Here is a 14,410-nt window from a genome sequence, read left to right as displayed (position 1 = left end):
AGGTAAAACGGAAAGCTGCTAACAAAACATATAGGCTTGGTAACATCGACTGCGGAAAGCAGGCAATCGGTCATGGGTCCATCTTTCCTTGGCAAAAATCAAGTGGCTGTGATCCTTATCGATCTTTGAAATGACACACTACATCGTAATCACCGAAAGAGAAGAAATGTATTACAGACCCCATAATATTCACAACGGGTCGGTTGCAGAAGGTAAATCGGGCGCAGAGGTATTCGCGAAAAATCTAATTATGAAACTAGCCCGACCTCTTGAAAAAATGGCGACTATATTCCAAGGGGGATATATGCCATTTTATTGGCAGCAGAAGAATGTTTGCGAGAAAAATTGCGATGTTGCATCATCCAAATCTATTCCGAGAGTCGGGCACCGTCATCAACTCAGCATATCAAGCCAGCTCAAGAAATTATCACCAATTACTTCTGCAACTCGGATGAGGAGGAGGAGGAGGCGAGCAGACGATCTGTCTTCCTCAGATCTCAGAGAAGGTACCTCGGTTAGATTTTCTTCAACGACAATTCCAAATCAAAGTAAGATTGATATTCTTTCTAGGCGATATCTCGAACTTCTGATGCCTAGAGATAGCTTGGCAACGAAGCTTCTTTTGCTAGTTGGAAAGACGTTCCAGTAGAAGGACAAATTAGAAGAGCGTGATAATGACTTATGGGTTAAACCAGCGACTGATTACCTGATACATTGACGGATCTCTTACAGCAAAGGGAATGAGCACTGGGATTATTGGTCCAAACAAAACGTATTTCGAACCAATGAAAAAACACAATTCTATATTCCAGGCGAGAATATCCGCCAAAGATAGATATGGCTCTTCAACCTTGGAAGAATCTAAAAAGAGTTTAGCATTGCTATTCTAACCAACGACAATTAGCTGTTAAGGCACTCAGGTCCAGACAGGTGAATTCTAAACTGGTATGAGCAGACTGTTTAGGCTCGGCTGGATCAATCCAGTTTGTGCGCTCTGGATTCCTGGCCACATTAGGTTAGAATACAATAAAGGAGCGAACCAGCTGGGACTTCATTATCCCGACCAAAGCTATTCTGTCAAATCGTAGGCCGCTGAAAAACACTGAACGAACTTACCGGAAATAGAACAATTCAGGGGTGAGATGCGAACCCACCCGCTTGAAAGATTGGTCAAACCTCACCAAGAAGAGCCTCAGGATGACAGCAGAAATATCGTACTCACTGCAAGCTAAATTAGCTGAAGAAACCACGGATATTTACAGACATGTCTGCAAATTCGGTGAGGAGACTAACGAAATTTTCACACATGTTTTGAGAGAGTATCCGGCACTTGCGTAAAATAACTTGGGACACCTGGGCGAACACCGAATGCCAGGCTGATAAACTTGGAAGTAGAGAACATAAGAAAGTTCCAGCAGGTTATAGGGTTGAAAAACATACTGTGTTTAATAGGTATACTATTAACCAGTAATACCTCTTCTAGGAAGAAGTGTGACTTCCTTTGACATTATTATTGTTAATAAATTTCTAAAATATGACAATATATCATTATTAACTTTGTTTGAGCAGATATTAGGGTGGGATGTACTTTGAGGCCAAGGCGTCTTTCTGATTTTAAATTTTTTCTGGTTGGATAGGTTCTGAGAAGTAGGTCTGTCACCCTTTTTGTTTCCTACATTTTCCAAATTCCTTACTTTCTAGCTGACATAGAACATAGGCTAGTTAAAAAACAAATTTTGCTAATTGAACCCTTTTGTTTCATATCCCACACAACCATATTTGGTAAAAAAATTGCATCTCCTTCGACGTGTTTTAGGAAACCCCCTTAAATTTAACACAAAACAATGCCACTCAGTGCATGTAGTGGGATTCATAGGTCACACGTTCTCATCGAATTTTGAAAATATGACTGAATCCATTTTTTTTCACGAAAGCTTAAGAACAGCGAATGAAATGGAATTTTTACTACTTCCTGATTTGGCACTATTTAGCGTCTTTCCATAAATGATCAACAAAGTAGACCGTAATCATAGAATAAACATGTCAAACAGGACCTTTTCTGGGTATGCTTATTATAACAGCTGAACAAAATCTTCTAAAAATCTAGGCCCAAATTCCGACACATAATAAAGATGTTGGTCGAAATGAAATGAAATTATCAGTACTGTTCAAATCGTAAAATAATCATCCACTTTTAAATTTTCATTTCATCCCCTCCTAGAAGTTTAGCCCTTCAATTGAATACGCAATATTATATTGTAAATTGCTGACTTGGGGAAACTTCAGCGAAAAATTAAGTACCTTTCAATAAAGGATTGATCAATATCTTAATTGTTTCTTAATTACACACTTGGATGATTCTTTTGAAATCATCAACTTCATTTGACTATAATGCAAGGACTCTCTAGGCATCCTTCGACAATTACACAAAGTGGACTCCTTCTCTCGTATAATACAAGTATTTTATAGCATCGAGAAGCCTGTGGGCAGAAATAAGCACAAGTTGGAGAATAAAGATAGAACGACGAGGCAACATGAAATCAATAATGCTTGTATTATAATAACAAAAGTGGCATTGATTACTTGTCAATGTACTGCTAGCACTGAAAAGGAACATTTAATAATGATACGCATTTGCACTTATCACTTATCAGAAACCAATGAAACCAGATAGACCACATTCTCTTCGCCAAAAGATGGCATCCTTGCCATGAGACATGTCGAGGAGCTAATTGTGACTCCGACTACAATATGGTAAAAAGCGTTTGCAGGTGGCGAATCCCAAAGACCCGCAGAATAAAAACCGACCCAACTCGAAAATTCGAGGTTGAGGAAGTAAACAAATCGAAACCGGAAAACTCCGCACTACAGGTAAGAAAGATTAATTAATATTTGGGTACATTTGGTTTCATTAAATACGTTGAATATACCTGACAAGAAAGAGACAACTTTGACCTACTATAACTCTATCAGTAACAGTAAGATTTCCACCAAACTTTCCGGTATCCTGCTCCCTATTAAAACCTAGATTACTCCAATTTAGTTAGTTAGTTATTAGTATCATTTCAGATACCATCCATACGAACCACTATATTTCTTTTCAGATTTTTCAGTTGGGTAGTTTCTCAGAACAGTACCTTGAAGTAATTGAGCTTTTGCGTACTCCCGCACTCTTCCCCTTCGCAACCAATATCAGAACTAACATCTCCCTCGGAAGATACTAATCGAGACCTTTCATTTGATTCCCCACATGTCTTCATTTCGTATAGGAAAATTTTGCAAATAAATTCAACGTGTTGCAATATAATTCACTGTTTGTAAGGAGGTTCACAGTTGACACCTTTCTACCAAATTTGACGTCAATAGGTAAAACCGTTTCTGAAAAAAGTATTCTAGACAAAAAGACAGTGATCCCATTTTAATCAAGTTTTGATTTCAACAAAATCTCCACAATTAGAGAATATGCTGAACCCACCCTTCTCAGGTTCATGGCACTAGTCGACTCTCCATTCCAGACGGGAATTTTATTTTAGGAAAGAAATCGTATTTCCCCGGCCGTGATCAATCGGTGACTGTATTTTGGGTACCCGGTTTTAGGCATCAATTCAGCCTGATATGGATCATCACCACCGGGTTCTCAATTAACGATTTCCAGGCGACCTCGTTGCGACCGATAATAGGGTTTCTCTTGTGATAACGACCACCTCCGTGTTGGTTTGATTTGAACGGTGTAAGTGGTTTCTCTTGTGTAAAGTTCAACCTCTTCGGTGGGCTTCATGATTAGTACTACCGAAAGGTTGCCTGGAAAGTTGACGAGAGTTGCTTTCTTCGTTACCCTAAATCTAGGACCTCGAACATCATCATCCTCAGCCATTTTTTTTTCTTATTAAGAACCCATGTCTCCGAGGAATACATGGGGACTGGCTCAGATCATTGACTTGTACAGTAAAAGCTTTGACCTTATGGTAAGACGTTTTAAGCGAAATAGTTTTTGTAATGTCAATATCAACAGCGTAGGCCAGTATTTGAGTGGACTTGAAGAGGGTGGTGTCTCCCGTATTTACCTCAGCATCGCGAATCGCTTAAAGATGGCGATAGGATATCCCCTTGCCTTAGACCGCTGTTTAATGTTGAATGGTCTCGAGAGTGATCCAACTGCTTTTATCTGGTCTCATACATTGAGAATTTTTTTTAGATGGTAGTCAGCAACTCGATACATTTACAGCTGTTGTACTGGTTGTTATTTGCCTTTTTAATTATTGGACAGATAATGCCTTTGTACCAGTCATCAGGCATTGATTCACTGCTCCACAATTCATCACTTGATGAACCGCACAGCTTGTTGGTAAAACTTCCGACCCCAGTGAAGCGACTTCCTGTACTTTTCGAGTTTACAGTCCTCCTAGTTTTTCGAGGCTTCTTTTTCTGTATATGAAATCACTTCTCCATTTGGTGAAGTCCATAATAGCTCTACACGCGTGTCCGCATTCCTTAAGAGTGCAGCACTTCTCTGACTCTACAGTCTCTTGTGCAGATGCGCGAAACTTTCTGCGACCTCATGGATGGCCACCAGGAAACAGTTTCTGTTCACCTCATCTCTTGTAATGCTGTTACACCAGCCTTATATTGGGACATTTTCGGTACAGAGAGCGCACGTTCTATGAGAAGATACGCAAATCGTTAGCCGGTTTTCGCTGCCAAGTTCGTCGTTGTCATATCCACCCAATTTGTGGGTTCGTAACAAGTTTTTTCCATGTACGGTTGCCAGCCCTACCCAACCCCCAACCTGAAGAACCAGTTGATACAATTTGTCCCATTTTTAGGCGCTTTAGGCATGCAGGAAAGAACTACCAGCGATCACCATGTGAAGGTGGCGATAGGGTTTGGCAGCGGAACTGTTGGTTAGCAGGCGTTTGCTAGACTTTATGGTAAGTACTAATCTTTATGGCCTATACTATCCCCTTGTTACTTTTTTGACATTTGATGGCTGACTTTACGATGGTATTCTATTGCCTCAGAAGTTCTTCGCTTTCGCCCCAATGATTACCCCGATTTTGGAGCTGGTTTTGGATTGATACTCTCACTTGAGGTTCTTCGTTGCTCGCAATATTGTTCTCAATTTTCTTTAATTTCTCATTTCTTTTGCTTTAATATTTTATTAACTGCTCCTCGAAAAATTTTCGTAATTTTCTCTCTTCGTCCTTTGTATTTCGTCAATATGCCTCGTTTTTCTTGTCAAGCGGTTCTTGGTATTTATTATCAAACCATTCATTTCTCCAGCGATTATAGGTTTCCTCTTGAAATTCTGGAGAATAGAACTTAGTTGCTTTGTAAGTTTTGCCTTCTTACTCTTCCGCTATTGGATCGAAAGTGATCCGTGAACCTGAGAAGAGTAGGTTCGGCATAACTGTGGAGAGAGCCGAAAACACGGATCACGGATGCACCATTCTTCACCATTGAGTACTGGTCTAAACTAGTGTCCCACCCGCGGAGACGTCATAAAATATTATTGGCTTAAATAATCAGTGAGTACGACAAACGACGGGATGTCGAACACTTCTATATATTCTGCTTACAGACGAGCTGCGATGCATAGACGACGGGAATATTTGGAGCAGATTTCAACTGAAGAGTTTACTCGTCCTTCACTTCCACAAGCATTACCGATGAGCCGAGACTCAGCGAGTTTTTCCATCGGGTTATTGAGGAAGGTAGAACACCATCCAACTGGCAAGAAGCACTATGTTGCCAAAGTGGAAATATGGAAAAATAATGGTGGTCCAACAGAGTGTTCAAATTACCGTCCGTCCCAGTTACCCAGTTCCTATACCATAAAGATTTTTAAACGCACTTTTGACAACCTTATACGCAACATAGTACAAAGAACTGCGATTCAAGCCGGATTTGTCATTTGTATTTGGCGAAATACACGCTAGTGGGTTTCCCATGGAGAAATACGATAAGAAGCATCGCTCTCTTTAACGTTCCATTTCATGATCTGAAAAGGGCATTTGACCATGTGCCACACGACCTCATCTGGTATGCTCTACGATAAAACCTAGTACCTGAAAAACTTGTATTCTGGGTTAAATTGCTCTATCACGATCATATCAAAACCGCTTTGTGTGCCTGTCGGTGTTCATAAAGGAAATGCCCTCTCACCCCTCCTCTTTTTTCTTATTATGGACACTGTCACACGGGACATCCAACGTCAGTGACGTATACACTGCTTTACATAGGTAAAGACGAAATAGATACTATCACTGTCAGTGGCAGTGATCTACCTAGAACTCAGCAACTTAAATATTTCGGATCAATGTCAACAGCCAAAGGTGAAGTACGTTATAAAATTGCTTCACGCATTAGCTCATGAAGTTCGTTGTGATCGACTCTATGGTTCTGAGTATTGGCTGACTATAAAATCTGCTGACTATCGTCTCGCTAAGACGGAGATGTTACTAGACTAGGGGCGTGACGCGCCTTATTCACATCCGAAATGAGCATGCCTGCAATCGACATGGAATTGCACCGATCGTGAAAAGCTGGCCGAGACAACGAGGGCTTGATATGCTGGATGGAGATTTGGAAGTCTCGCAACTACACCCAGATCAAGCGTTTGACAGAGTAAAGTGGCGCAACCGATCACGATGAGCCGAGTTGACTTGTGAGCAGGGACAAAGGCTAAAGAAAAAGAAGATATCTTATAATTTAGATCCCCGTTGCACATGTTTATTGTCGATTTTTAAAACGATTTCAGCAAAGTCCACAGAAGGCATTTAGAGTAACCTATTTAGGAATCGAATTTCGCATAAACTAGTAGCTACTATAAGCGGGATATAGCCTTAACTAGAGGATGTGAAGGGATTCATTGGACTTGTCACTCCTCCTCAAACACCTCTATTAGGCTGGCGACATTTGTTTGCTCACTTCCCGGGTCATGGACCCTGGTCGAATGGCCCTGGATTTAGAGAAAAAGGCAAATAGGTCCACTTTAAAAATAAACATCAACTTAACCAAGTTTTCTAGACTAATGAGTCATTGCACTCTACCTGCTTGCATTGACATACAAAGAATCCATCCGAATCGAACTTGAACTATGAAGCTCCATAATTTCATCAACTTTCAGCTGTGCCATGTTATCGGCGTACTGTGGCCTGAGATGCTGATCAAAACGAGAATCCGTGAAGTTAATGTAGAATATTACTTCCTGAGCTCTGGTTTAGATTAGTGCGGAGTCCAGCGAGACAGCATGGGCAAAGTGGGGGTAGTTTTACTGCTACCTAATGTAGTCTTTCTAAATGAGCCTGGTCTGATTATGCTTCATGTTAAAGATGCATAATAAGAAAAATCCTCACACGACCTCCTCGTGGTGGCCGCTGGAAACCTTCTTCGGACGGGCCAAGAGTGTGTAGGGCCGAGCTAGAAGTAGGCGCATCCAACTGACCAGGATCTGCTTGGCTGCTGGTCATGTGTTAGGGGCAAGTAGATCTGGCGGGATGATGGACCGAAGTAACAACCCGAGGGTCATGCTCCCTGCACTGGAGAAGGTGCCAATAGGACCCGAGTTTCAAATAAGATCCTTGCTCTGGTGGTCGGGCTAGCCAGGATAGACCTTCTTCCAGGACTACTCGTGGGACCAAGACATGGACTTAATTTTAAAAATAGAAAAACCAAGGATAGAAGAAGAGGTGGTAATGCTCAGCACTTCATCGAAGGAGGAGCTGCTAGCATCCAGCGAGGAGACAGCAGCCGCCGAAAGCTGTGCTGAAACCAACTTCCCGGAGCGAGGTGGCAGACGGACTGGTGGTTTCCAGCCTGGAATCCACTGCTGTCAAACTGAGGGTAGCGAGTACCAAACATAGTACCTTAACCCGACAGCCTTGACATCGAGGGATCGCTCAAAAGTGAAACCCGACAATAACGTCGGTCACCGCAAACTGACTAAGAAGCCATGGCCTACTGATGTCCTGCTCAAGAGCCAGTACCAGAAAGCCATGCATATTCTCAACAAGATTGCTAAGAAGAAGAAGGCCGGTACAGTCGACGAGCGGGATGAAAAAGACTTCGCTAAATACCAGGCGATTGTTGAGGAATACAACAGCAAACGCCTGGCAGATGAGCAGAAGGTGAAGCCCATCGCTTTGCAAAGCAATCGATCTCAAGGCAAGGTCGAGCAAGATCACAAGCGGAACAAAGTGGGCAAGAGCTCAGATGATAATAATAATCGTTGGCGCAATAATCCATATTGGATCAGGGCCTTGAAGTGTGTTAGAGCACTTCATTTAAGACCGTAACGGTACACTACAGTACACTGTAGGAGGCAATGTGGTCAGAATTGCGCTCGCCCGAGATTATTACTCTGATTTGACTCAGGTACTCATTCACAGCTGAGCCGACTGGTATCCGACGTCAAATCACGATGCAAATGCCACTGACACCAGCGAGATTTGAATCACGACGTTCCGTACGACAGCCTTGTACTCTAACCACTCAGCTATCCGGAGAGAGAGATGCTGCTCAGATGCTAAGCAAAATTTGAAGAAAAGTACGCAGCAACAGTCAGCCGACTAGCCACGAGATGCAAAACCCTTCAGCGACGTGGCCAGGAGCCACTTACGGAGGTGTGGATCAGTGTTGAGGCCAGGCTGTCGAAGATGGCCATTGAGCATCTCCTGGACACCGAAGGCAAATACGTGGTTCCTCTGAAATGGTGCATGAGTTCCCCTTATAGCTTGGGAGGACCAATTCTGTAGGGAAAGCTCGTCCAATCCCTGCGCTTTAAAAACCCTAGGATCCCCATGGAGAACTGGGTTGTTATCAAGGACGACTGGGTTGTTATCAAAGACGACAGCCAACCGGACAAACAGCCAACCTTTTCTACCCCGTATAAATGGAGAGTGCCTGGAGGCACTGGAAAAGGTCGACGAACGCAAAGGTAAAAATGTTCCTCTTTGCAAAACGGGACGACGACCTAGATCCAATCGACGCCGCTAACGAGCTGTTGGAGGAGATGAGGATCGATGCTCCGACGAAGATTGACGAACCCCCGGCGATTAAGTAATTAAGAACAAATTAGTAAAATTGGCACAACAGATGAACTGGAGTCAAAAATCAGGGCTCTGGAAAAGGCATTTACCACCTTTAACGTCTCGTGCCCTACTAGGTACAGCAAGTAGCAACTACCACCGTGGTGGAAGCTGACCAGGGAAATCTGTAACGTCTACTACAGGTCAAGAAGCGGTCTTGTTTGACTATTGTCAGAACATCGAAAGCACCAGTGAATCCGCGAGGCTCAACAGTCTGTCCAAGGAACATAAGAGTACATCCTTAAATTACGAAAAGAACTAGGTATTGCTCCTTATACAGTAAGTATTTTTATTTTTCTTCCGCATATAATTGTTTCGGAGACCACGTGCCTTCTTCCTCAGTGCTAGTGCCTAATTCAATTAGGGAAGAAACCGCCCGGCGAAGATAGTTCTCTGGATGTACACCGCTGTAGTACGTCCAATCCTAACGTACGGCTATATTGTATGCTGGCAGGCTTTAACCAAAAAATACAATAGGATGAAGCTTAATAGGATTCAAAGAACCGCGTGTGCAGGTGCTATTGGGGCTCTGCAGTCCTGTCCAACAGATGCTCTCCATGTACTCCTGCATCTCCTCCCCTAGACCTCCACATTAAATACGTTGTAGCGTGTAGTGGCGCCGGACTACGTGAGACCAGATGCTGGGCAGCAAGTCCTATGGCCACAGTAACATCCTAGACAAAATATGAGCATTCCCCACGGACTATGTCACACGCAAGCTGAACTTCACGAGAAACATTGATGTCGACTTTCTAACCAGGGTAAAGCGGAAGACGGGCGACGTGTTGCAAGGTAGTGATTCAGTATCCTTTACCGATGGATCAAAGATGGTCTGTGGAGTCGACGCGGGGGTTTTCTCGAATACACACTATATCCAAGTCGTATGGTCTCCCAGGTTTTGCCAGTGTATTCCAAGCGGAAGTACTGGCGATATTGGAAGTCTGTCGATAGTTGGAGCGAGATCCGACCAACAGCCAAGCGGTCAGCAAGTCCTTGTACTCAACGACGACATTTTCCAGGCTGGCTCCAAGGTCACCCTCCTCTGGGTTCCCGGCATAGGAACATAGAGGGGCATGAGCGGGCGAACGGATTGGCAAGGCCAGGCTCTGCTCTTGGCAGCCCTTTGGTGAAAACAGTCGGTGTTTTGCTGGCGGCTGTTAGGAGCAGTACCTACTCGCAGTACTTAGCAGGCACGGGCCTTAGATGGCGAAGGCTTACCAGCTCTGCCAAGTCAAGGAGGAGGCGGCCCGCTTATAACATAGCCCCATCAGCTCCTGTGCCAGACGCGTGCAAAGGCTTCCATATGAGACCATGCCCCCAGGCTCGGCATACTATACTATTCACATTACCGAGGCTGCGGAGAAGAAATTGACCAGCTCTAGCTAGAGTCAGGCTACAGACACTGGGTAGACCATTCTTTAGGGACCTCAGAGAGGTTTCTAGTTGCAGGGTAGGAGAGCTGCTTTCTTTGGTGAATGCTACGGGCTAGCTGAGCCGGCTGGACTCTGCTTCCCTGCTCTCATAACAGCAGTCACGGTCTTAATAGTGTGTGGAATCAAAATGGTGCACCAGACCGCTAATTGGGCTCGTCGGAGCGACCACTGATACTTACCTACCTACTTTTCTAAATGTCCACCTTCACCATAGAAAAACATCTCCCGAAAAACTTTACGTAACCCATTCACTCTTCTTCCCTAAAAAAAGGACCTTACAGAGAATGCTCTCCCTGTATGTATATACATAGTTACTATCCTATGTGCATTCGCTTTTAACCATTACAAGATGAAGGTGCATATAGTAACGTTATTGTGAACGGACAAATCAACCCAGACACGTAGAATTACTTTTACTTAACTTAGAATAATGGTGCGCGCAATTGTATCTTTCAGGCACAAGATTAGAAAGTCTGCCGCGCACCGACTGGGCAGCATTTACTGCAAGGGGTTGACTATTATCCTCGTGGGTACGTCACAGCCCTTTTTGTCGGTAGTAGCCATTTCAATACCACGACTAGATACTACAGAAAAGATTAAATTAAGACACATTTACATTTCATTCCAAAGAAGCTGAAGCCAAGAAGAATAGAAATGGGTCACATTAAGGGCACAGAAGCCAGGACATATACCCGGCTAGATTCCTAGGTGCATATTGATAAAAAATTTTGTTGATTGGGGGGAAAAGATGTGTAATTTAATATGTAAGTGCATCATCATCAAAAACAACATATGCATGTAGCTCCCTTCGAATCAAAACATCAATCCCAACGATAGTTGGACAACTTGGTCGGTTCTCGGGAAATCTATTTGACAAGCTTTTTGGAAAAGTGCCCACACAGTTCATAAATCGAATTCCACCACACCATATGGATATTTCCCACTCAAACACTGCGAATAGGTTCCGTTCACCTACGGAGGGCCAGAGATAAATATTTTGCATTTGGGATTTTATGTGGAAACTTCTTGCCTATGACTTTTGCAACCGATGTAGGTTGGAGAAATTTATAAACAAGCAAAGCCAGGGAGCCTACGCCCAAGAGTTGATCGCACGGAAAACTTTTAAAGTGGAAAGTACGGCAAGCAACGCTCAAAACTATGAAAAACTCCCTTAAATTTGTTTTGCATGACTTACATATTTATTAGTTCCACCAGGAGCAGAGTTTCGACCCAGCCACCAACCGCGAACCCTGCGCCCCATTCAGCAATCCCATTGTAGATTTGTTCGGATATTTCGCCGCTTGAGTGTACTCGAGGGCATGGCGGCAGCGGATGGCGAATCGTTTGGAGCTTTCTCCCAAATACAGAATGGCAGGTGTGTAAAATGTTTGACTTGTGTTTTTCTGAATGCGAGAAGAAGCGAGACCATTTCTGCCAGCGACCCACCGCGGAAAATAGGATAAAGTCGAACGGGCAACCCCGTTCATTCAGGTGGCGGAATTACGCAACGGCATTCAAGCAAGCAGGAACTGTGGAGGTGCGGAGAGAAAGCATTCCGAGTGCACGTAATCGCACTCCATTGCACATAGACAGGTAGATTTGTGGAGCCAAGCTAAAAAATTCAGGAAGAAATACGAGTATCTAGAGTAATAGGAAATGCAAATGGTACTTACAGCGAATTGTTGCAGGAGGAGGTCCCGTAGGCACCCGGTCCGCTAACTCTCCTCTGAAAATATTTAACGGGCATAATTAGACACTGATCGCTTTCTCTCTAAAGTTAAGTAATGGCAACAGATTCTAGATAGTTTCGGCTATTATCAAGCGTCCAAGCTACAAGAGTTCAAGTGGCCGGTTGGGGGATGACGGCTACTTGGGTCGGTCAGTTGGGGGTGGCTTTCTGAAGCGGATGTCAGATGCAGATGGAGTGCTCACTAGAGGAACTATCTACGGTTCAAATGGTTATTATCGTTATAAACACACACGCACATTGGGGGCAACTAATGCTCGTTAATTCTACAGTTTGCAGCTCTGAACTCAGTTCTTTCTGCTGTTCAGCTACGAACGCTTACGTTATTTGCTGTTTATTAGCTTTATCTGTTTCGATATTATATATGTATGTACAGGACACTATAGGCACAACTAGGAGGTTAGTTTCCAGTGTTCAGGAGGACATTTTCAGCTGCAGAGAACGATCCTTCCTCGGATTTGCACTAATTTGGCTACGTCAACAACTTTGCAGATGGCTCGTTAATAAATATTCTTATAGGTTTCATCCAACTACAGTGAATAACAACATTAACAGGCTACACATGTACTCGGGTATATAGCTAAGTGTGGCATATCGTGGGCTCGCCTTTTGCAGGTGTATAACAGATACATTTAGGTACTATCAATGCACTCATTTATACGGAAACAGTTATATACGAATATGCGTTATTAATAATTATTTAGTTAACAATAGTATACCATTTCGTTTATTCTCTTTGCGATCTAAAAGCTCGGGCGCCTTTAGATTTCGTGCGATTTGCTTCGATGGGCTCGACTTTCTTACTCGGACAGGTTACAAAACAGTTATGTAATTTCTCTTTAGTGTTGCATTGAAACTCTTTTTGCACTACGTCTAATTCACGAATATGTAGCGTTTTACGTTTGTTAATGGGCTGGTTAGTGGTTAGCGTTATCTAATACTGGTTCAACTAGGTAATAACAAAAACTCGCAACAATTCAGCTTCAATTCTTCGGCTAGGCTGAGTATCCTTTCTGCTTCGTAATTGAAAACTTCGTACTTTATCACAGACCGACTCAAGGAAAACGAGCGAGCAATAGGAAGGAACGGAAGGAAAACCGATAAACGAGAGTAAAGCCACTTGATTTCAATGGAAATTCGCCTCTGACGGAATTAACGGAACCGTTTCGAAAGTTAGAGCGGAATATTTAAAATGTATTTATATTAAACAACACGCAAAATGGTTTCAAACAAAAATTAAAGTGGCTCTAAATGACAAGCCTGGAACTTCGGTGTAATACCACTTCTTGGCTCTCTCTCATTTTAAAAAGTCATACAACAAGGGACTCCCAAAAAAGCGATTCCTGCGATTTATTCCGATATCAGCCGATTCTCTCACGGCTAAAAGCTTCCTCCTATCCACGTCGTTCTACGTACAGTGTACGTCCGAAAGGACATGAGCACGAGCACAGTCGTGCTGGTGCTTCCCAAATATTCCATGGGAGCGAATCGACTATTTGAGAAAATCAATATCTCGCAAGAGTCATTGAGAGTTTAGAGGCCGCCTTAGGCAGGATTCGCGCGAGCACAGGCACAGGCACATGCAAAGACACAACGAGAGCACTTGTGTCCTGACACTGAGCGCCCTTTCAGACTTCCTCTGGCATTGTGCAAGTATTCGTGCTTTAGGTAGAGGTAGTCCATGTGCATATCCTCATCTTCATTGACGGTCACGATGGTATCCTTTGAGCAAGGACCTTGTGGAACTTGACAAGCCGACACCACTAGGAGGCACGAGAGAGCATTACCGAGTTTTCAGATACTCTAATGTCATCTAGCGCGCAACGAAGTACCGACGACCATGTTGGGCGCTGCTTCGCACAGCACATATGTGTGTAGGGATTAACAGATGAGATTCTGCAACGAAGTGCCGAACGTAAACAGCATTTGGAGCAGACGAAAAGTATTCGAATAGGTAATTGCTCTGCAATGGGAATTCAAGCAGAATTGCATTCCTTTCAACTAAAATGTTGTCCTTTTTTGCTTATTTTGACAGAAATGAGCAACGAATCTTGTTTTGCTTCAAAAAGTTATGTAGTTCACATAAACGGCCTTGTTTGTGTAAATTACTCTCTTGTTAAACAGGTTCCATGTACAGTCAAGGC

At 43.3% G+C, this 14,410-nt stretch overlaps 1 protein-coding gene across 8 annotated transcripts in view; it reads right to left on the bottom strand.

Annotated features, from left to right (window-relative positions):
* The window catches only part of LOC119647771 (probable serine/threonine-protein kinase DDB_G0272282), a 498,077-nt gene extending 484,438 nt beyond the window's left edge, over window positions 1–13,639 (bottom strand). For 2 of the 8 annotated variants that reach the window (XM_038048957.1, XM_038048964.1), the window contains exon 1: window positions 12,193–13,614. In XM_038048957.1, the coding sequence (XP_037904885.1) occupies window positions 12,193–12,266 (74 nt within the window). In that variant the 5' untranslated portion in view covers window positions 12,267–13,614. Of the gene's footprint in view, window positions 1–12,192 lie in introns of all 8 variants that reach the window. The other 6 variants (XM_038048987.1, XM_038048994.1, XM_038049004.1 and 3 more) reach the window with 5 other exon arrangements.
* Window positions 13,640–14,410: the final 771 nt, after the last annotated feature.

The sequence above is a fragment of the Hermetia illucens genome, chromosome 1 (assembly GCF_905115235.1).
Source record: "Hermetia illucens chromosome 1, iHerIll2.2.curated.20191125, whole genome shotgun sequence".
Lineage (NCBI taxonomy): Eukaryota > Metazoa > Arthropoda > Insecta > Diptera > Stratiomyidae > Hermetia > Hermetia illucens.
The sequence above is the reverse complement of the archived record's forward strand: the minus strand, read 5'-3'. Positions and strand labels throughout refer to the sequence as shown.